Consider the following 20916-nt stretch of genomic DNA (forward strand, 5'->3'; position numbering starts at 1 on the left):
CTTATCGTATTACCACTTACCTTTTTCCTTTCAGGTCACTTTTCCTTCCTATAGGTCCCACTCCCTCAACTGGGATGGCAACAGGGCAGTCAGAGGTTTGCCCTTGTAAGGTGAGTGCTTTCTCTGTTCTCTGCTCCTTAAAGCGGATTCTGCCTTCACTGCTGTAGCATGTCAATGGATGCTCTTAGGGCCCTTGAAGCCATTTGTACTTTTAGGTGGAGGAATGCTTATTGCTCTGTCTTTCAGTTTGCTTAGACGACATGCTTTCTACACTACCACGAATACGGTCCTTATCTCAGTCCTTCCCCAAATTGTGATCATGTCTGAACTAGCGGGGCCCGGGTGAGTATGACAGAACTGCTCATACGCTGCTGTAGCTGCTCATTTCCATGTCCGACTGTACGCTTTTTCAGGACAGGGAGTATTTCCTGGGCACCAGGCACAGTATCAGGCACATAGGAGGCGTTCAACGAATGCTCGCTGAAGGAACGAATAGGGTCACTCCACGTCGTCAAACACACCAGGATGCTATGGAAATAACCCGCAGCTTTTTCTCCTCCCTGCACTTTTTGGTATTTTATTTAAAAAGGTTGATTTATATAGACAGGTATTTGGGCAATTAATGAATCTTTCTTTATAATTTTGTCAATTTCCCATGTAGAGCACAATTTTTCAGGGATACATGAACATACCCATATTCATTGGAACAATGTCTTTGGCTGTGAGCTACCACAAGATCTTGTATGTATTTCCCTGTGCTATACAGTATAATCTTGTTCATCGATTCTGCATCTGCCTGTCAGTGTGTGCACATTTCGAACTCCCGGTCTGTCCCGTCCCACGCCCCTCCCGCTTGGCAACCACAAGTTTGTTTTCTATTTGTATGAGTCTGTTTCTGTTTTGTATTTATGTTCTTTTCTGTTCCTTTTTTCACCTTCAAAATCATCTTTAAAGCAACAGCCTAGGGAAGCCTGCTTCCAAGATGTCGAAGGCGTGGCCCGGGCTTCCCGCACAGAGCTTGGGGCAGGGGGCAGGGGCGGTATGGGCTGTGCGGGGAGGGCCAGAACAGGAGGGGAGAAATCTGCGGAGCAGGGGCAGGGGAAGGGCTGGGCCAGGAGCGGAGAGCCCGGTTGGGGCGGTCTCGGCTGTGCGGGGTGAGCTGGGGCGGGGGGCGGCGTCTGCTGCGCGGGGAGAGCCTGGGCAGTGGGCAGCCTCAGCCGGGCGGGGAGATCTGGGGCGGGGAGGACCGAGGCGGGGAGAGCCTGGGCGGGGGTCGTTCTCGGCCTCGCCGGAAAGCCGGGGCTTGTGGGGCGGGGCGATCTCGGCTGTGGCGAGACAGCCTGGGAGGGGGGCGCCCTTGGCCGCTCGGGGAGATCTGGTGCGGGGGTCGTTCTCGGCCGCGCCGGGAAAGCCGGGGCATGGGGCGGGGGGCGATCTCGGCTGTGGCTGGACAGTCTGGTCCGGAGGCGGCCTCTGCCGTGCGGGAGAGCCGTGGCGCGGGGAGAGCCGGGGCGGGGTTCGGTCTCCGCTGCGCAGATCGTGGCGGCTGGGGCCTGCGGGCGGGCTGCTGTGGACAGCGCTGAGCCGCCTGCCGAGACTGTTGAGAGGCGCGCGACTCCCGGAGGCTTGGCCTGAGGTGGCTGCTGGGGGCTCGGTGCCTGCCTGGAGGCCGCAGGGAGAAGGCGGGCCTGGGGCTGGGGCTGGCGGCCCTCCAGCTCCGACAAGGGACCTGTGCCCGCGCACTACCAGCTAGTCTTCACCTGCGATGTCTGTGGGACTGGGTACTCCAAGCATATCTCCAAGCTTGCCTATCACCAGGGTGTGGTCATTGTGACCTGTCCTGGCTGCCAGACCCACCACACCACCCCGGACAACCTGGGTTGGTTCTCGGACCTGGATGGGAAGAGGAATATTGAAGAAATCCTGGCAGTCAGAAGGGAGAAGGTATGCCAAGTGGCTGGCAAGGGGGTCCAGGAGCTTGTTTTAGAGGCTGCGGGGTCCCCCAAATCCACCAGTGCTGTGGCAGGGGCTGAGGACCAGGATCCCACCCACCCTGGCAAGAAGGAGACCAGCTGACTCACCTTCTGCCTTCAAGAACTATACTCTGGCCCTGGGCTGCTCTGGACGTGCCAATTTTTTTTTTTTTTTTTTTTTTTTTAATCAGTAGCTATCGTTTGCAGATGTGGGGCCTGGGGGTCTCCTGCTCTCCCTGGTTCTGGAGTCAGAAGGACTCCCGAGAACCCTCTGTGGGCTGCAGCTGGGGCCTTCTGCAGCTACAGGCCATGTCCCAGTGGGAAGGGGCTGGACTTGGAGTCTGCGCCCCTCCTGGCTGTGGCTGTGTGGCCTTGGGCAGGTCACTTTGCCCCTGTGGGCCTCTGTCTTCCTGTCTCCAGATGAAAATGCTCAGAGCGCCACCTTGTCAGGAGGACAGGCAGAAAGACAAGACTCAGAACAGACATGGGGTGGCTCAGTCCTGCCCCAAATGTCAAGGTCCCCGTCTTGCTGGTTCTCAGGGATTCCAGGAAAGGATGGCCAGTTAGCCAGTGTACTTCCCGGGTGCAGGATCAGCACCCCCACACCCATCTGCAGATCTTGTCCCTCTGGCCAGACGCAAGGAGGCCCCACAGATCCTTCTGTGGCACCTGCTGTCCCCTGGACAGCACTGGTGAACAAGTGCCAACTTCAGCCCTGACTTTTGGCCACTGGCCAAGCGGTCAGGAAAGCAGGCCACTCGCTGTCACCACTGACAGGCCAGGCAGCCGTGGTGACAAGGGGCGTGTGTGCGAGGGGTGCTTTCTGATGGGCGGTGGGCCGCGTGCCCCGCATTTGTCTCCCAGCCTTGTCTGACTGTCTTCTCAGGATGTTCCTGTGTTTATGAGAGCGTGTTTATTTCCAGAAGCCTTCTGGGCAGTGTGAGCTTCAGCATTAATCACCCAGCCACCATCTCACAGGATCCCAGCAGGATGCGCGCTCCCAGTTGCCGACCCCCTCGCCCCCGGTCCTCAGCATGGTTCTCGAGGCACTGGCAGTCTGTGCTCTGACTCGGTTACCCCCGTCCTTCCCCTTGGCGAACAAGCCTGGATTATTCCAGCCCAGAGCCCCCTGTTCCATTTGTGAAGTCCAACCTGGAGGCTGAGCCAGCAGCCCCACCACTGCCTGTTCTCCTGTGCCACAGAAGCCCCAGGTGACCCACTGGCCTTGAAATGCCTGATCTGCAGGGCTGGGTAGAGGCATGGCTGCTTTGCTGACCCCAGACAGTTAGGACCTGAATTCGGGGAGGTCCTGGGGGCTGGCTGGACTCTGAGAGTGCAGGGCTGGACCTTGGAGGGCCACTGGGACCAATCCCGCCCTCCACGGATGCGGAAACAGAGGCCTGTGGTTTGGACATGTATGCTAGCCGTTTTTTATTGTCTGTTTTCTGACACTTTGACATCTGGGTCCCACTGACCCTGGAGGGGCTGCCCCTCCCAGGGCTAGTCAGTTCCTAGAGACAGTAGAAGATGCCAGTGAGCACACCCAGGGCGGGGACAGACAAGTAGGGGCAGCCCCTCCACCCAGAGATGCTGATTCCTCCCACCTGCTAGTCCTGCCTCCCTGTTGCTCGCCATGGAAACCACAGGAGAGGCTCTTGCCCACTTTTTCCCCTCCCCTGCCTCCTGACCCGCGAGGGCCCTGCTGATGCTCCTCCAAGGGCAGTGCCCCATCTGCACGGATGCTTCTCAGCCCAGCCAGGGCCCAGTGGTCCAAGTGAGCCCACTTTGTGCGAGGCCAGGCTGCCACTGACTTCAAGACTTCAGAAAGACATCTCAGATGCGAAGGGACCCATCACAGGAATGTCCATATGTTTTTCCTTCTAAGCCATGACTCAGGAGTAAAAGCAAAATAACATTGTGTTCAGATCCAAGAGACTCAGAGAGTTTGCCGCTGTCAGGCTGTCACTGAGAGTGAGGACGGTTGGATTGAAGGAAGAAATGAACGAATCCCAGAAGGAACGAGTGGAGAGTGAGACACGAGGTGGGGAAATGGGTGAGTGCAGGTCTGTCTGACAGTCATGACTATGTAAATCAAGCATCGGGGGTTAGTAAGAACGATTATCATGAGTAATGAGAAGGCAAAAACCTCTGTGGTTCGGTGTTGTGTCCTGGCCATCACCGGCCACCCTACCAGGGCTCAGGAAGCCTGAGCTGAGGTAGAAAGGGCAGAAAAATACCTATATACTAGTCACTCACATCCATCTGTGTAAGAAGAATTGTGCACCATGAACAAGTGGGAAAGATTCCTGGAATGCAGGGTGGCTTCACCCTAGAAAAATGCATGAGTATATACTCCATTCCATTAACAGTGTGAGGAGAAAAAACAGGATCATCCCAATGAATGCCGAGAAGGAAATGGATGAATTCACCACCATCTTCTGAATTTCATGGAAACATGAGAAATTTAAAGGGTCATATACACACAATGTTTTTTTCTTCAATAACTCTAGCCCAACTGGATAATAACAATTTTTAGAAGTATCACAGCATTATATACTGCGTTATAGCACAATATCACTTCAAACTGTTCCTCATGCTGTGCGTCAGGTCTTTTAGAGCCTCATCAGAGAAATGGCTCCATTTAGTAGGGATGCTCATTGCAAGAAAAACATGCTTCCTTTATGCCATCGAATTTAACATAGATTGTTCAGGAGAAACCCCCCCCCCCATTATGACAGTCATGCAGAGCGGTATTTCTCCATGTGGTGACTGATCCCTAAATTCAGTCCCATAGTGGAACTACAGGTCTGTAGGATCTAATATTCTGACTTTGGATCCCTGAGGGAGTCAGAGGTGTCCCCTGAGTCCTAGAGTGGAGAGCCACACAGCAGGAGAGTCAAGGGGGCCAAAATGAGAACGGAAGTGAGAGCAGATGGTGAGATGTGATGTGGGAGAGCCCTGGGATCATGTGGGTCCTGGCTGAGGGGCTCTGTGGGAAGGTCTTCAGGAGTAAACGGCCTGGCAGGTGTGGCAGGTGAGGAAGGTGCCTATGTATGATGACCTCCTGTCAGGAAAGCTCCAGGAGTGGCCCCATTTCAAATATATTCCCGAACCTGTCCTATCTTCCCTCCCAACTGTATTCACTCAGCAATACGTGTACATCTTCTTGGCCAAGTGCTGGGCTGGAGATCTGTAATATGCTCAAAACCAGGCATAGACTCTGCTCCCAGGTGGCTGAGCGTTCGTTATACTACAATCCAGGGAAAGCCGTTGTAGGTAGAGGAGCAGGTAATTGAAATCAAAACCTGTCCCTCTCCCGCAGTTCTTATCATCACTGTTCTTTCTTCTGACACTTTAGGATACACAGGATTGTAGCAAAGCCCCCCAGGCGAAAGCAGACTCAGTGCTCTGGGGATAGAAGTCGATGCGGACCCACCTTGGCTGTGCTGAGCAGGAGAAATTCCCCGGTGAGTGACTCTCACCGAGACCTACTGCCCTGCTTCAATTGTCTCCTAGGGATTCAGGGACAACCCCACTGTCCTGTGAGCAGACCTCTTTCTACCCAAATCTACATCACACACACACAAGGCAACATGAATTAAAATATCTCTACTACATTGCACTGATTGTCAAAGTCTTTTATTTAAATAGATATTTACAAACGCAGACGGTTGGAGGGAGAGAGGAAGGGACAGAGGTGGACACAGATGGGTGCTGGACACAGACTAACACATGTCTGTGTATCCCAAGGGACAACTTCCACTCAGTGGCCAACTTCTTTTTGTGAATTACAGTGTATTGAGATTAGACCTGAAATGAGATTGAAGGAAAAAACCAAAGCTCTATAGCTTAAAGAAATCCTCACTTTCTAAAACATGTTCTGAGGGGGGCTAAATTGGGAAGGACCACGTTGGAATGGAACAGTGTTTCTCAGAAGCAGTGACACCCCTCCCTCTGGTGGCCATATGGGAATGGCAAGTGAGCTGCTGGCTCCATGGATGTCGGACAAACAGGCAACATTCACACAAACACAACATCAGTCTCACTCCAAAAAAAAAACAAACCCTCTAAGATCAAAATTCGGGGTTGCCTTCTATGTCCTTGTCTTGATCATGACATGACCGGCCACTTACCAAGGGCGGGGTCTCAGGGAGTGTTGATGGAGGCCCTGAGCTGGGCCCTGGGTCCACAGCAGACAAGGGAGAGGAGGCCGCTGCCTCACAGGACCTGCAGGGAGAGATTGGGAACATGCTGGGTTCACTTGTCCACATCCCCGCCCGGTGTGCCTGGTGCAGAGAAGTGAGTGTATCCAAACAAAGACATGTAGGGCACTTTGATGTTTCTATTAACAATAAAACACAAACACAACAGGCCGCAAGGAATATGTTATCACCTCTAAGAGTAATCCGGAATTGTAAATCACAGACACCTCAAGAACAGTGGGCGTCCCGGGCCTGAAGGCGACGGGAGGCAGCAGAGCCTGACTGATACTTACAGCGCGTCCCTCTGCTCTGGCTCTGGTGCTGTTGCAGGCAGGAGAGCTGGAGCTGGCTCTCCATCCAGAGGGGCTTCCCCAGCGGGTTCTGGAGCTGGTGCTGTAGCTCCAAGAAGGGAAACTCTCATCAATAGGACTGCTTTCCCACGTGTCTCCCAAAGCCAGGGGAGCCCTCACTGCTACTCAATCAACTCTCACTCCCTGACTCCACCCCCAGGGAGTCTTCCCAGACTCTGCTCTGTGGGGTCCAGTGCCTTCCCCTCCCCACCCACCAGATCCCCCACCCTGCATCCTGCTCACCATCACTGTCTGCCTCTGGGAGCTCCAGTTGCTCCAGCTGTGCCAGGAGGAGGTGGGCCTGCTGCTCCAGGTCGGAGCCAGGCATGCTGAGCTCTACGTAAGCGACAATGGTCTTAAGGCATGGGAATTCTGGAGGCTGGTGGAAATCGTCTGGGTACTGGAACAGCCAGGTGCCCAGGATGGAGGACATGGCCCTGGGGGTAGTCAGGGGGACACCAGGGTCAGAGGCTTGGCCTTTCCTACCATGCTGGGCTCCCAGGGTAGCCCTGCGGGGACCTGGGCCTTTTTGCCTTTGGCTCCTGCCCATCCAGAGGCCGGCTCTGCTCCATGTCCCATCTCAGCTGGCAGTGTGGGCAGAGGCGGGCTTGGACACAGAGGAGGGGCTGCTACCAGCCTTCTGAAGGGACAGCCCTGGCTCAGTGGTGTGACCACCTGTCCACCACTTCAGGGACAACTGTCACACTGCTATGTCCCTCTCCCTGCCCCTCCCCACTGGATGGCACATCTGTGAGGACAGGCAGGCTGTGCGTTCTGGGCACTGCCCTCTAAGGGACACGGGAGCTGCTCTATCAGTGCCTGAGCCAGGAGGGAACAGACAGGCTGTGTCGGCCATCCAGGCTGCCCACGGGCCTCCTAACTCCACAGACTTTAGCTCCTGCACCTGCTGGCTGCAGAATCCTCCAGGGACCCTGCCTGGGTCTCCTTCTGCCCCTGCCACTCAGCATCATCAGGATGGGCTCAGCTGTCCCCTGAGGCTCACTGGGTCCCCTGAGCACCAGCTGAGTCCCCACCATTGAGGCTCCACTAGATGGTGGGCAGGATGCTCTCCACCCCTTGCGTTCTGTGTCTCCCATAGGGCGTGTGGGCAGGGATGGGATGTGTAGGGGATGGTTGTGGGTTTTCTTCAGGGTTGACTCTGTCTTCTGACCTCCCAGCTGCCCCTCACAGCACCACAGTCCCATCCACAGCTCTCTGGGTCTCGTCTCCTCTTTGCCAGGGGAAGCCCTAGGACTTTTGCTCTCAAACCAGACTCACTGGATATGTGGGATCCTGGATTCTGCCCACCTTGGACCAACCAGAGAGCCCAGAGCTTCACACACTATTTGGGGAAGGAGTCCTTCCCGCTTCAATCCAAAAGACTCACTGTTTCAGCTGGTGCAGGGGTCCCCCGTCCTCTTCCATAACAGGGAGGATGCATCCGTATCTAGAGGAGAGCAGGAAGGCGTCACATGGACTGTCCCGAGCACACTAGCTGGATGTGCTGTCTAGTGTGACAGTGTGACACCCCAGAGAATGGAAGCCCTGGAGGGCAGGGCTGATGTCTGCTCGATGCATTAAATGATGGTTGTTCCTAGAAAAGCCCCTCGCCCTGGGGGCCCTTCCTATACATTGGAGGAATGAGTGAGTGAGCCCACCCGGCCCCACAGCGCACATCTGAGTGGGCCTGGGACCCCACTTGTCCCTCCCAGGGATCCCTGCTCTCACTCTCCCAGGACAGGGACAGCTAATGGCGTCACAGATCCCCTTTGAAATGGGAAAACAGTTCCACCCAAGGCCAAAGTCCCAGTGACACAGGAGGCAGACGCTAGCTCTTGGGCAGGAGGACAATGACAAATTCGCACAACCACAGCCCCGCCAGCTGCTCTTGCCCTGAGCCAGGTCCCCAGAGAGCACCTTCCGTGAAGGTCTCCCTCTGATCCTACCCTCCTAGGGCCTGATCCTCTCTTGACCCCAGGGTGCAGGGGGGAAACTGAGGCTTAGGGAGGTAGAGGAACAATGCCTCATGGCACTGCTGGTAGGTGGCCAGGTCCCCAATGTCCCATGAAGACAGAGTGCTCACCTCCGGAACAGATGGTCCAGCACCTGCTGGGCGGTGGCAAAAGTTCGATAATTGCCCAGAAATGTGTTCACATAGGAGGGGTGGCCGCCCAGGACGGCAGGCACCAGCTTTGCCACCAGCTTCTCCAGCCTGTGTCGCTGGAGGCTCCAAGCCCTGTAGGCCTCATCCCTGCTCCCTGATGGTCCAGCTCCACCCTGGGGTGGAAAGAGGAGAGATGTGAATCAGAGGCAGCACCGGGGACCCCCAGGCACTTGGGGCTGGAGATTAGACCGAATCCTCAAGCCTCAAGCTCTTGTGACTGAGGTGGAACAGGGGAGCCCTGAGCAGATCCAAGGTTCTCGGCATCACCAGTACAAGGGGCGAAGGGCGATGATGAAATGCGTCAGTGCCTCAGATCCCTGTGTCAGCACCGCAGTGCCGGCCCCTCCCTGCATGCACCACTTCATCCCCGTGACTGCGGTCACACATCCCATTCTAGGGATGAGAACACAGCGGCTGAGCCTGGGGTGGGTGGGCTCAGGATATTCAGTTTAATGTGGACACGTGGGGATGTAGAAGAAACAGGACAACGTGTAGAAAAATGCAGAAACACCCTTGACTGTACATATACTGAAGTTCTGTCCAAGTCTCTTTCTCAGATTTGGACTCATATGTGGGCACTGACTTTGCGTCTGGCTAAGGCAGGGCCTGGGATGTGACGGCAGATGGGGGAGACGGGGCATCAGATCCCTTTGCCAGCAGCTCTCTTAAGAGGCAGCCCAGGGGAGAAGCGGGGCAGCAGTGGGGCCCGGGGCTTCCTGGGTGTGGATTCTCCTCGCTCACACTCACACTGAGCGCGTCCTTGGCTCTGCTGCTGTCGTGGGGCACCTGCGCCTCCTGCAGGGAGGTGGCGCGGGGTTCTCCATGGACCAGTTCCTGTCCCGTCCCTTGTGTTGAGTCCTGTAAATACAGTGCCCAGAGGCCAGGCAGCAGCCTCAGAACCCTGTCTGGTTGTCCGACCCATAAGAAATCTCCAGTCCTGACACACATCCACCACTGTCTGCACAGACCTCCTTCAGGGGCAGAAAAGCTGACAAAGTGGGAGCCTTGTATTCCCATTGACACAGAGAAGATGCCCCTCAGGGGTCCTCTTTCCCCCTTATCAGCCCTGTCCTTGGGTGCGGCCATGACAGGACCACCAGGTTACCAAGTGTTCAACAAGCCATTCCTGCCCAGAGGGGACACCTCCTCTCAAGTCCCCCTTCAGCGACATGGGGATGAGGGAAAGCGGGCCTGCCCAGGGAGGGCCCCCAGTGGAGGCCGGTCCCACACTGGCCTTCTCCAGGCCACCCTGCGTTACCTTAGGTGACCTGCGCAAAATAGGCCACAGGCGTCTGGGTGGAGGGTTCCACAGACGCCTACAGCCACCGAAGAACCTCGCAGTCCAGGGTTTCCTGGCGGAGAAGCCCCGGGAGACCGGGAAACAAGAGGAGAACATCCTGTGTCTTCAACTGTCTCCAGCCAAGTGCGCTGGCTCTGGAGCCGTCACTAGAATGTGGGTGCCTGGTAACCAGGTTCCATTTCGGTTGGGGTCTGTGAAGGATGTGATGTCACTTCCTGGGGTCCACTTCCTGGAAGCCCCTCCTAAGACAACACCTCCACACACTGCCCTCAGGGCTGCTTGCCTGCTCACGCCCTTCTCCACGTGAACCCGCATCTTGCACAGTTATAGCAGCCCCGCCGTCTCTAGAGCTGCCGGGGAGGGTCTGCATGCAGCTTTGAGGAGACGCCCTGGCTTCCAGACTCCACCCCTCATACTTACCTGTTCTCCATCCTGGGGAAGTCCTGGTGTGTGTCCAGGCCCGTGTGTCTCCCCAGCTGCACAGTGGGAATGATTCTAGCAAGTACTTCCAGGGATGTCCTGAGGTGCAAGTGGAATAAGGCCTGAAAAATTGGAGAGTGATGTCACCTGGAGGTGTTGCCTGCGACCCAAGTTATCTTCCTCTGACTTCCTCCTCCATGGCTGTTCCTCTTAGGATGCGACGCGATAATTCTTATTCAATGTCATTGTACACGGGTGTCTATGTGTGTGTCTTTGTTGGTATGTGTGTGTGTGTGTGTGTGTGTTTGCGTGCCTAAACCAGTGCTCACACTCTGTGTCGCCAGTAGGAAACTGTCCCCACACAGGAGAAATGGGCAAGAGCATCCTGAGGTCTGAGGGTTTCAGTTCTCTAAAGCAAATGGAATGAGAAATTCTGAGGCCCTTGCTGGAAGTTTAGAGCTCGTGAGTCAAGGCCATGCAGGTAGCAGGGCTGGAACTGGGATTATAGACAGCCTGTGTCCACTGTGCACACTCAGTAGCACAGTCCTGGGAGCAGGAAAACTGTCCACTTCTCTGATTACACAGTCTGGCACGCTGAACTTCTCCAGCTGGATATGCAGAGACCCAGGGACAGATGGGCAGATGGAGGCTGACATCACTAGAGTGACGTGACCATCTCGTTGGCTGCTTCTTTGCCTTCATGGAGCTTCCGTCCACGTAGGAGGAAGGCCAGCGGGTAAACTGAATGACAAGGAAGGATGTAATCAGGAAGTAATAACTGCTCTGATGGAATACACTGGGGACGTGAGAGAGAGCAAGGCCACGGGCAGCATGGCACGGAGCAAATGACAGTAGGGACCTCATGACCTGGGGGCCCGAGATCCTCAACTCGGCATCAGAGATAGCAAGGTGAGGCCGAGAGAGGGTGCCCACCCACAGGGAGCTGGCCTCTACCTCTAGCTCCGTGTGGCGCTCTGGCCTAGCTGCTTACCATGGTCACTGCCTCCTGTTCGTGGGCACAGATGCGGCTGGACTCCATTTCCCGGCCTCCCTGGCAGTCGGGCGCGCTCAGCTGTTGAGGTCTAACGGTGGCATGTGAACTTCAGCACAGCCCATAAAAATCTCCCACACGTTCCCCTTCACGTCCTCCTTCACGTCCTTGAGACCTGAGAAGCCATATGTCGAAGATGATCGATTCAGCGGATAAAAAGAACCTGGATCCCCGAACTCTGGCTAGGAGAAGAGCTACCCACCAAGGAAGATAAACCCATCTTGGACGTTACGCAAGGGAAGAAAAGCCCGGGATTGTATTAAGCCACTGAGATATTGGGGGTTACACGTTCAGGCAGCTCACACGCCACTGAATCGCTGAAGCCACTGTGTCATTGCCACGGCTGCTCATTTGGCCCTTTCTCAGCCTTATCGTATTACCACTTACCTTTTTCCTTTCAGGTCACTTTTCCTTCCTATAGGTCCCACTCCCTCAACTGGGATGGCAACAGGGCAGTCAGAGGTTTGCCCTTGTAAGGTGAGTGCTTTCTCTGTTCTCTGCTCCTTAAAGCGGATTCTGCCTTCACTGCTGTAGCATGTCAATGGATGCTCTTAGGGCCCTTGAAGCCATTTGTACTTTTAGGTGGAGGAATGCTTATTGCTCTGTCTTTCAGTTTGCTTAGACGACATGCTTTCTACACTACCACGAATACGGTCCTTATCTCAGTCCTTCCCCAAATTGTGATCATGTCTGAACTAGCGGGGCCCGGGTGAGTATGACAGAACTGCTCATACGCTGCTGTAGCTGCTCATTTCCATGTCCGACTGTACGCTTTTTCAGGACAGGGAGTATTTCCTGGGCACCAGGCACAGTATCAGGCACATAGGAGGCGTTCAACGAATGCTCGCTGAAGGAACGAATAGGGTCACTCCACGTCGTCAAACACACCAGGATGCTATGGAAATAACCCGCAGCTTTTTCTCCTCCCTGCACTTTTTGGTATTTTATTTAAAAAGGTTGATTTATATAGACAGGTATTTGGGCAATTAATGAATCTTTCTTTATAATTTTGTCAATTTCCCATGTAGAGCACAATTTTTCAGGGATACATGAACATACCCATATTCATTGGAACAATGTCTTTGGCTGTGAGCTACCACAAGATCTTGTATGTATTTCCCTGTGCTATACAGTATAATCTTGTTCATCGATTCTGCATCTGCCTGTCAGTGTGTGCACATTTCGAACTCCCGGTCTGTCCCGTCCCACGCCCCTCCCGCTTGGCAACCACAAGTTTGTTTTCTATTTGTATGAGTCTGTTTCTGTTTTGTATTTATGTTCTTTTCTGTTCCTTTTTTCACCTTCAAAATCATCTTTAAAGCAACAGCCTAGGGAAGCCTGCTTCCAAGATGTCGAAGGCGTGGCCCGGGCTTCCCGCACAGAGCTTGGGGCAGGGGGCAGGGGCGGTATGGGCTGTGCGGGGAGGGCCAGAACAGGAGGGGAGAAATCTGCGGAGCAGGGGCAGGGGAAGGGCTGGGCCAGGAGCGGAGAGCCCGGTTGGGGCGGTCTCGGCTGTGCGGGGTGAGCTGGGGCGGGGGGCGGCGTCTGCTGCGCGGGGAGAGCCTGGGCAGTGGGCAGCCTCAGCCGGGCGGGGAGATCTGGGGCGGGGAGGACCGAGGCGGGGAGAGCCTGGGCGGGGGTCGTTCTCGGCCTCGCCGGAAAGCCGGGGCTTGTGGGGCGGGGCGATCTCGGCTGTGGCGAGACAGCCTGGGAGGGGGGCGCCCTTGGCCGCTCGGGGAGATCTGGTGCGGGGGTCGTTCTCGGCCGCGCCGGGAAAGCCGGGGCATGGGGCGGGGGGCGATCTCGGCTGTGGCTGGACAGTCTGGTCCGGAGGCGGCCTCTGCCGTGCGGGAGAGCCGTGGCGCGGGGAGAGCCGGGGCGGGGTTCGGTCTCCGCTGCGCAGATCGTGGCGGCTGGGGCCTGCGGGCGGGCTGCTGTGGACAGCGCTGAGCCGCCTGCCGAGACTGTTGAGAGGCGCGCGACTCCCGGAGGCTTGGCCTGAGGTGGCTGCTGGGGGCTCGGTGCCTGCCTGGAGGCCGCAGGGAGAAGGCGGGCCTGGGGCTGGGGCTGGCGGCCCTCCAGCTCCGACAAGGGACCTGTGCCCGCGCACTACCAGCTAGTCTTCACCTGCGATGTCTGTGGGACTGGGTACTCCAAGCATATCTCCAAGCTTGCCTATCACCAGGGTGTGGTCATTGTGACCTGTCCTGGCTGCCAGACCCACCACACCACCCCGGACAACCTGGGTTGGTTCTCGGACCTGGATGGGAAGAGGAATATTGAAGAAATCCTGGCAGTCAGAAGGGAGAAGGTATGCCAAGTGGCTGGCAAGGGGGTCCAGGAGCTTGTTTTAGAGGCTGCGGGGTCCCCCAAATCCACCAGTGCTGTGGCAGGGGCTGAGGACCAGGATCCCACCCACCCTGGCAAGAAGGAGACCAGCTGACTCACCTTCTGCCTTCAAGAACTATACTCTGGCCCTGGGCTGCTCTGGACGTGCCAATTTTTTTTTTTTTTTTTTTTTTTTTTTAATCAGTAGCTATCGTTTGCAGATGTGGGGCCTGGGGGTCTCCTGCTCTCCCTGGTTCTGGAGTCAGAAGGACTCCCGAGAACCCTCTGTGGGCTGCAGCTGGGGCCTTCTGCAGCTACAGGCCATGTCCCAGTGGGAAGGGGCTGGACTTGGAGTCTGCGCCCCTCCTGGCTGTGGCTGTGTGGCCTTGGGCAGGTCACTTTGCCCCTGTGGGCCTCTGTCTTCCTGTCTCCAGATGAAAATGCTCAGAGCGCCACCTTGTCAGGAGGACAGGCAGAAAGACAAGACTCAGAACAGACATGGGGTGGCTCAGTCCTGCCCCAAATGTCAAGGTCCCCGTCTTGCTGGTTCTCAGGGATTCCAGGAAAGGATGGCCAGTTAGCCAGTGTACTTCCCGGGTGCAGGATCAGCACCCCCACACCCATCTGCAGATCTTGTCCCTCTGGCCAGACGCAAGGAGGCCCCACAGATCCTTCTGTGGCACCTGCTGTCCCCTGGACAGCACTGGTGAACAAGTGCCAACTTCAGCCCTGACTTTTGGCCACTGGCCAAGCGGTCAGGAAAGCAGGCCACTCGCTGTCACCACTGACAGGCCAGGCAGCCGTGGTGACAAGGGGCGTGTGTGCGAGGGGTGCTTTCTGATGGGCGGTGGGCCGCGTGCCCCGCATTTGTCTCCCAGCCTTGTCTGACTGTCTTCTCAGGATGTTCCTGTGTTTATGAGAGCGTGTTTATTTCCAGAAGCCTTCTGGGCAGTGTGAGCTTCAGCATTAATCACCCAGCCACCATCTCACAGGATCCCAGCAGGATGCGCGCTCCCAGTTGCCGACCCCCTCGCCCCCGGTCCTCAGCATGGTTCTCGAGGCACTGGCAGTCTGTGCTCTGACTCGGTTACCCCCGTCCTTCCCCTTGGCGAACAAGCCTGGATTATTCCAGCCCAGAGCCCCCTGTTCCATTTGTGAAGTCCAACCTGGAGGCTGAGCCAGCAGCCCCACCACTGCCTGTTCTCCTGTGCCACAGAAGCCCCAGGTGACCCACTGGCCTTGAAATGCCTGATCTGCAGGGCTGGGTAGAGGCATGGCTGCTTTGCTGACCCCAGACAGTTAGGACCTGAATTCGGGGAGGTCCTGGGGGCTGGCTGGACTCTGAGAGTGCAGGGCTGGACCTTGGAGGGCCACTGGGACCAATCCCGCCCTCCACGGATGCGGAAACAGAGGCCTGTGGTTTGGACATGTATGCTAGCCGTTTTTTATTGTCTGTTTTCTGACACTTTGACATCTGGGTCCCACTGACCCTGGAGGGGCTGCCCCTCCCAGGGCTAGTCAGTTCCTAGAGACAGTAGAAGATGCCAGTGAGCACACCCAGGGCGGGGACAGACAAGTAGGGGCAGCCCCTCCACCCAGAGATGCTGATTCCTCCCACCTGCTAGTCCTGCCTCCCTGTTGCTCGCCATGGAAACCACAGGAGAGGCTCTTGCCCACTTTTTCCCCTCCCCTGCCTCCTGACCCGCGAGGGCCCTGCTGATGCTCCTCCAAGGGCAGTGCCCCATCTGCACGGATGCTTCTCAGCCCAGCCAGGGCCCAGTGGTCCAAGTGAGCCCACTTTGTGCGAGGCCAGGCTGCCACTGACTTCAAGACTTCAGAAAGACATCTCAGATGCGAAGGGACCCATCACAGGAATGTCCATATGTTTTTCCTTCTAAGCCATGACTCAGGAGTAAAAGCAAAATAACATTGTGTTCAGATCCAAGAGACTAAGAGAGTTTGCCGCTGTCAGGCTGTCACTGAGAGTGAGGACGGTTGGATTGAAGGAAGAAATGAACGAATCCCAGAAGGAACGAGTGGAGAGTGAGACACGAGGTGGGGAAATGGGTGAGTGCAGGTCTGTCTGACAGTCATGACTATGTAAATCAAGCATCGGGGGTTAGTAAGAACGATTATCATGAGTAATGAGAAGGCAAAAACCTCTGTGGTTCGGTGTTGTGTCCTGGCCATCACCGGCCACCCTACCAGGGCTCAGGAAGCCTGAGCTGAGGTAGAAAGGGCAGAAAAATACCTATATACTAGTCACTCACATCCATCTGTGTAAGAAGAATTGTGCACCATGAACAAGTGGGAAAGATTCCTGGAATGCAGGGTGGCTTCACCCTAGAAAAATGCATGAGTATATACTCCATTCCATTAACAGTGTGAGGAGAAAAAACAGGATCATCCCAATGAATGCCGAGAAGGAAATGGATGAATTCACCACCATCTTCTGAATTTCATGGAAACATGAGAAATTTAAAGGGTCATATACACACAATGTTTTTTTCTTCAATAACTCTAGCCCAACTGGATAATAACAATTTTTAGAAGTATCACAGCATTATATACTGCGTTATAGCACAATATCACTTCAAACTGTTCCTCATGCTGTGCGTCAGGTCTTTTAGAGCCTCATCAGAGAAATGGCTCCATTTAGTAGGGATGCTCATTGCAAGAAAAACATGCTTCCTTTATGCCATCGAATTTAACATAGATTGTTCAGGAGAAACCCCCCCATTATGACAGTCATGCAGAGCGGTATTTCTCCATGTGGTGACTGATCCCTAAATTCAGTCCCATAGTGGAACTACAGGTCTGTAGGATCTAATATTCTGACTTTGGATCCCTGAGGGAGTCAGAGGTGTCCCCTGAGTCCTAGAGTGGAGAGCCACACAGCAGGAGAGTCAAGGGGGCCAAAATGAGAACGGAAGTGAGAGCAGATGGTGAGATGTGATGTGGGAGAGCCCTGGGATCATGTGGGTCCTGGCTGAGGGGCTCTGTGGGAAGGTCTTCAGGAGTAAACGGCCTGGCAGGTGTGGCAGGTGAGGAAGGTGCCTATGTATGATGACCTCCTGTCAGGAAAGCTCCAGGAGTGGCCCCATTTCAAATATATTCCCGAACCTGTCCTATCTTCCCTCCCAACTGTATTCACTCAGCAATACGTGTACATCTTCTTGGCCAAGTGCTGGGCTGGAGATCTGTAATATGCTCAAAACCAGGCATAGACTCTGCTCCCAGGTGGCTGAGCGTTCGTTATACTACAATCCAGGGAAAGCCGTTGTAGGTAGAGGAGCAGGTAATTGAAATCAAAACCTGTCCCTCTCCCGCAGTTCTTATCATCACTGTTCTTTCTTCTGACACTTTAGGATACACAGGATTGTAGCAAAGCCCCCCAGGCGAAAGCAGACTCAGTGCTCTGGGGATAGAAGTCGATGCGGACCCACCTTGGCTGTGCTGAGCAGGAGAAATTCCCCGGTGAGTGACTCTCACCGAGACCTACTGCCCTGCTTCAATTGTCTCCTAGGGATTCAGGGACAACCCCACTGTCCTGTGAGCAGACCTCTTTCTACCCAAATCTACATCACACACACACAAGGCAACATGAATTAAAATATCTCTACTACATTGCACTGATTGTCAAAGTCTTTTATTTAAATAGATATTTACAAACGCAGACGGTTGGAGGGAGAGAGGAAGGGACAGAGGTGGACACAGATGGGTGCTGGACACAGACTAACACATGTCTGTGTATCCCAAGGGACAACTTCCACTCAGTGGCCAACTTCTTTTTGTGAATTACAGTGTATTGAGATTAGACCTGAAATGAGATTGAAGGAAAAAACCAAAGCTCTATAGCTTAAAGAAATCCTCACTTTCTAAAACATGTTCTGAGGGGGGCTAAATTGGGAAGGACCACGTTGGAATGGAACAGTGTTTCTCAGAAGCAGTGACACCCCTCCCTCTGGTGGCCATATGGGAATGGCAAGTGAGCTGCTGGCTCCATGGATGTCGGACAAACAGGCAACATTCACACAAACACAACATCAGTCTCACTCCAAAAAAAAAACAAACCCTCTAAGATCAAAATTCGGGGTTGCCTTCTATGTCCTTGTCTTGATCATGACATGACCGGCCACTTACCAAGGGCGGGGTCTCAGGGAGTGTTGATGGAGGCCCTGAGCTGGGCCCTGGGTCCACAGCAGACAAGGGAGAGGAGGCCGCTGCCTCACAGGACCTGCAGGGAGAGATTGGGAACATGCTGGGTTCACTTGTCCACATCCCCGCCCGGTGTGCCTGGTGCAGAGAAGTGAGTGTATCCAAACAAAGACATGTAGGGCACTTTGATGTTTCTATTAACAATAAAACACAAACACAACAGGCCGCAAGGAATATGTTATCACCTCTAAGAGTAATCCGGAATTGTAAATCACAGACACCTCAAGAACAGTGGGCGTCCCGGGCCTGAAGGCGACGGGAGGCAGCAGAGCCTGACTGATACTTACAGCGCGTCCCTCTGCTCTGGCTCTGGTGCTGTTGCAGGCAGGAGAGCTGGAGCTGGCTCTCCATCCAGAGGGGCTTCCCCAGCGGGTTCTGGAGCTGGTGCTGTAGCTCCAAGAAGGGAAACTCTCATCAATAGGACTGCTTTCCCACGTGTCTCCCAAAGCCAGGGGAGCCCTCACTGCTACTCAATCAACTCTCACTCCCTGACTCCACCCCCAGGGAGTCTTCCCAGACTCTGCTCTGTGGGGTCCAGTGCCTTCCCCTCCCCACCCACCAGATCCCCCACCCTGCATCCTGCTCACCATCACTGTCTGCCTCTGGGAGCTCCAGTTGCTCCAGCTGTGCCAGGAGGAGGTGGGCCTGCTGCTCCAGGTCGGAGCCAGGCATGCTGAGCTCTACGTAAGCGACAATGGTCTTAAGGCATGGGAATTCTGGAGGCTGGTGGAAATCGTCTGGGTACTGGAACAGCCAGGTGCCCAGGATGGAGGACATGGCCCTGGGGGTAGTCAGGGGGACACCAGGGTCAGAGGCTTGGCCTTTCCTACCATGCTGGGCTCCCAGGGTAGCCCTGCGGGGACCTGGGCCTTTTTGCCTTTGGCTCCTGCCCATCCAGAGGCCGGCTCTGCTCCATGTCCCATCTCAGCTGGCAGTGTGGGCAGAGGCGGGCTTGGACACAGAGGAGGGGCTGCTACCAGCCTTCTGAAGGGACAGCCCTGGCTCAGTGGTGTGACCACCTGTCCACCACTTCAGGGACAACTGTCACACTGCTATGTCCCTCTCCCTGCCCCTCCCCACTGGATGGCACATCTGTGAGGACAGGCAGGCTGTGCGTTCTGGGCACTGCCCTCTAAGGGACACGGGAGCTGCTCTATCAGTGCCTGAGCCAGGAGGGAACAGACAGGCTGTGTCGGCCATCCAGGCTGCCCACGGGCCTCCTAACTCCACAGACTTTAGCTCCTGCACCTGCTGGCTGCAGAATCCTCCAGGGACCCTGCCTGGGTCTCCTTCTGCCCCTGCCACTCAGCATCATCAGGATGGGCTCAGCTGTCCCCTGAGGCTCACTGGGTCCCCTGAGCACCAGCTGAGTCCCCACCATTGAGGCTCCACTAGATGGTGGGCAGGATGCTCTCCACCCCTTGCGTTCTGTGTCTCCCATAGGGCGTGTGGGCAGGGATGGGATGTGTAGGGGATGGTTGTGGGTTTTCTTCAGGGTTGACTCTGTCTTCTGACCTCCCAGCTGCCCCTCACAGCACCACAGTCCCATCCACAGCTCTCTGGGTCTCGTCTCCTCTTTGCCAGGGGAAGCCCTAGGACTTTTGCTCTCAAACCAGACTCACTGGATATGTGGGATCCTGGATTCTGCCCACCTTGGACCAACCAGAGAGCCCAGAGCTTCACACACTATTTGGGGAAGGAGTCCTTCCCGCTTCAATCCAAAAGACTCACTGTTTCAGCTGGTGCAGGGGTCCCCCGTCCTCTTCCATAACAGGGAGGATGCATCCGTATCTAGAGGAGAGCAGGAAGGCGTCACATGGACTGTCCCGAGCACACTAGCTGGATGTGCTGTCTAGTGTGACAGTGTGACACCCCAGAGAATGGAAGCCCTGGAGGGCAGGGCTGATGTCTGCTCGATGCATTAAATGATGGTTGTTCCTAGAAAAGCCCCTCGCCCTGGGGGCCCTTCCTATACATTGGAGGAATGAGTGAGTGAGCCCACCCGGCCCCACAGCGCACATCTGAGTGGGCCTGGGACCCCACTTGTCCCTCCCAGGGATCCCTGCTCTCACTCTCCCAGGACAGGGACAGCTAATGGCGTCACAGATCCCCTTTGAAATGGGAAAACAGTTCCACCCAAGGCCAAAGTCCCAGTGACACAGGAGGCAGACGCTAGCTCTTGGGCAGGAGGACAATGACAAATTCGCACAACCACAGCCCCGCCAGCTGCTCTTGCCCTGAGCCAGGTCCCCAGAGAGCACCTTCCGTGAAGGTCTCCCTCTGATCCTACCCTCCTAGGGCCTGATCCTCTCTTGACCCCAGGGTGCAGGGGGGAAACTGAGGCTTAGGGAGGTAGAGGAACAATGCCTCATGGCACTGCTGGTAGGTGGCCAGGTCCCCAATGTCCCATGAAGACAGAGTGCTCACCTCCGGAACAGATGGTCCAGCACCTGCTGGGCAGTGGCAAAAGTTCGATAATTGCCCAGAAATGTGTTCACATAGGAGGGGTGGCCGCCCAGGACGGCAGGCACCAGCTTTGCCACCAGCTTCTCCAGCCTGTGTCGCTGGAGGCTCCAAGCCCTGTAGGCCTCATCCCTGCTCCCTGATGGTCCAGCTCCACCCTGGGGTGGAAAGAGGAGAGATGTGAATCAGAGGCAGCACCGGGGACCCCCAGGCACTTGGGGCTGGAGATTAGACCGAATCCTCAAGCCTCAAGCTCTTGTGACTGAGGTGGAACAGGGGAGCCCTGAGCAGATCCAAGGTTCTCGGCATCACCAGTACAAGGGGCGAAGGGCGATGATGAAATGCATCAGTGCCTCAGATCCCTGTGTCAGCACCGCAGTGCCGGCCCCTCCCTGCATGCACCACTTCATCCCCGTGACTGCGGTCACACATCCCATTCTAGGGATG

At 55.6% G+C, this 20916-nt stretch overlaps 2 protein-coding genes and 2 long non-coding RNA genes across 8 annotated transcripts; 2 read left to right on the plus strand and 2 right to left on the minus strand.

The window, feature by feature from the left end:
* Positions 1-1041: 1041 nt before the first annotated feature.
* LOC135321803 (uncharacterized) lies at positions 1042-5600 on the plus strand. 3 transcript variants are annotated; one of them, XR_010381880.1, is made up of 4 exons: positions 1042-1154; positions 1819-1944; positions 2860-4026; positions 5332-5600. It is a non-coding gene; the product is annotated as an uncharacterized LOC135321803 (long non-coding RNA). The 3 variants fall into 3 exon arrangements; XR_010381878.1 differs by lacking the exon at positions 1042-1154 and having other exon boundaries at positions 1177-1944; XR_010381879.1 differs by lacking the exon at positions 1042-1154 and having other exon boundaries at positions 1177-1944; positions 2897-4026.
* Positions 5597-8962, minus strand: LOC135321802 (ral guanine nucleotide dissociation stimulator-like). 2 transcript variants are annotated; one of them, XM_064487896.1, is made up of 6 exons: positions 8609-8962; positions 7913-7972; positions 6769-6962; positions 6469-6574; positions 6107-6200; positions 5597-5783 (listed from the first exon to the last, which is right to left on the minus strand). In XM_064487896.1, the coding sequence occupies exons 2-6, from the start codon at positions 7948-7950 to the stop codon at positions 5778-5780; spliced, it is 438 nt and encodes a 145-aa protein (XP_064343966.1). In that variant the 5' UTR covers positions 7951-7972; positions 8609-8962; the 3' UTR covers positions 5597-5777. The 2 variants fall into 2 exon arrangements, with proteins under 2 accessions (XP_064343966.1, XP_064343967.1); XM_064487897.1 differs by having other exon boundaries at positions 6469-6568; positions 8609-8961.
* Positions 8963-12866: 3904 nt separating this feature from the next.
* Positions 12867-17425, plus strand: LOC135321805 (uncharacterized). Its single transcript, XR_010381881.1, has 3 exons — positions 12867-13771; positions 14689-15855; positions 17157-17425. It is a non-coding gene; the product is annotated as an uncharacterized LOC135321805 (long non-coding RNA).
* Positions 17422-20873, minus strand: LOC135321804 (ral guanine nucleotide dissociation stimulator-like). Of its 2 annotated transcripts, none has more exons than XM_064487898.1 (6): positions 20434-20873; positions 19738-19797; positions 18594-18787; positions 18294-18399; positions 17932-18025; positions 17422-17608 (listed from the first exon to the last, which is right to left on the minus strand). In XM_064487898.1, exons 2-6 carry the CDS (start codon positions 19773-19775, stop codon positions 17603-17605), a joined length of 438 nt encoding a protein of 145 aa, XP_064343968.1. In that variant the 5' UTR covers positions 19776-19797; positions 20434-20873; the 3' UTR covers positions 17422-17602. The 2 variants fall into 2 exon arrangements, with proteins under 2 accessions (XP_064343968.1, XP_064343969.1); XM_064487899.1 differs by having other exon boundaries at positions 18294-18393; positions 20434-20871.
* Between the last annotated feature and the right edge of the window lie 43 nt (positions 20874-20916).

This window comes from Camelus dromedarius, chromosome 8 (assembly GCF_036321535.1).
Source record: "Camelus dromedarius isolate mCamDro1 chromosome 8, mCamDro1.pat, whole genome shotgun sequence".
Lineage (NCBI taxonomy): Eukaryota > Metazoa > Chordata > Mammalia > Artiodactyla > Camelidae > Camelus > Camelus dromedarius.

What these genes read in the sequence shown, in the direction of transcription:
- LOC135321804 (XM_064487898.1), bottom strand. Translation starts at nt 19,775, where the DNA reads ATGGAAGAGGACGGGGGACCCCTGCACCAGCTGAAACA. An exon ending in CCCCTGCACCAGCTGAAACA is followed by an intron (nt 18,788 to 19,737) that starts GTGAGTCTTTTG and finishes GACTACCCCCAG; the next exon opens with GGCCATGTCCTCCATCCTGG. An exon ending in CCCAGAGGCAGACAGTGATG is followed by an intron (nt 18,400 to 18,593) that starts GTGAGCAGGATG and finishes CCCTTCTTGGAG; the next exon opens with CTACAGCACCAGCTCCAGAA.
- LOC135321802 (XM_064487896.1), bottom strand. Translation starts at nt 7,950, where the DNA reads ATGGAAGAGGACGGGGGACCCCTGCACCAGCTGAAACA. An exon ending in CCCCTGCACCAGCTGAAACA is followed by an intron (nt 6,963 to 7,912) that starts GTGAGTCTTTTG and finishes GACTACCCCCAG; the next exon opens with GGCCATGTCCTCCATCCTGG. An exon ending in CCCAGAGGCAGACAGTGATG is followed by an intron (nt 6,575 to 6,768) that starts GTGAGCAGGATG and finishes CCCTTCTTGGAG; the next exon opens with CTACAGCACCAGCTCCAGAA.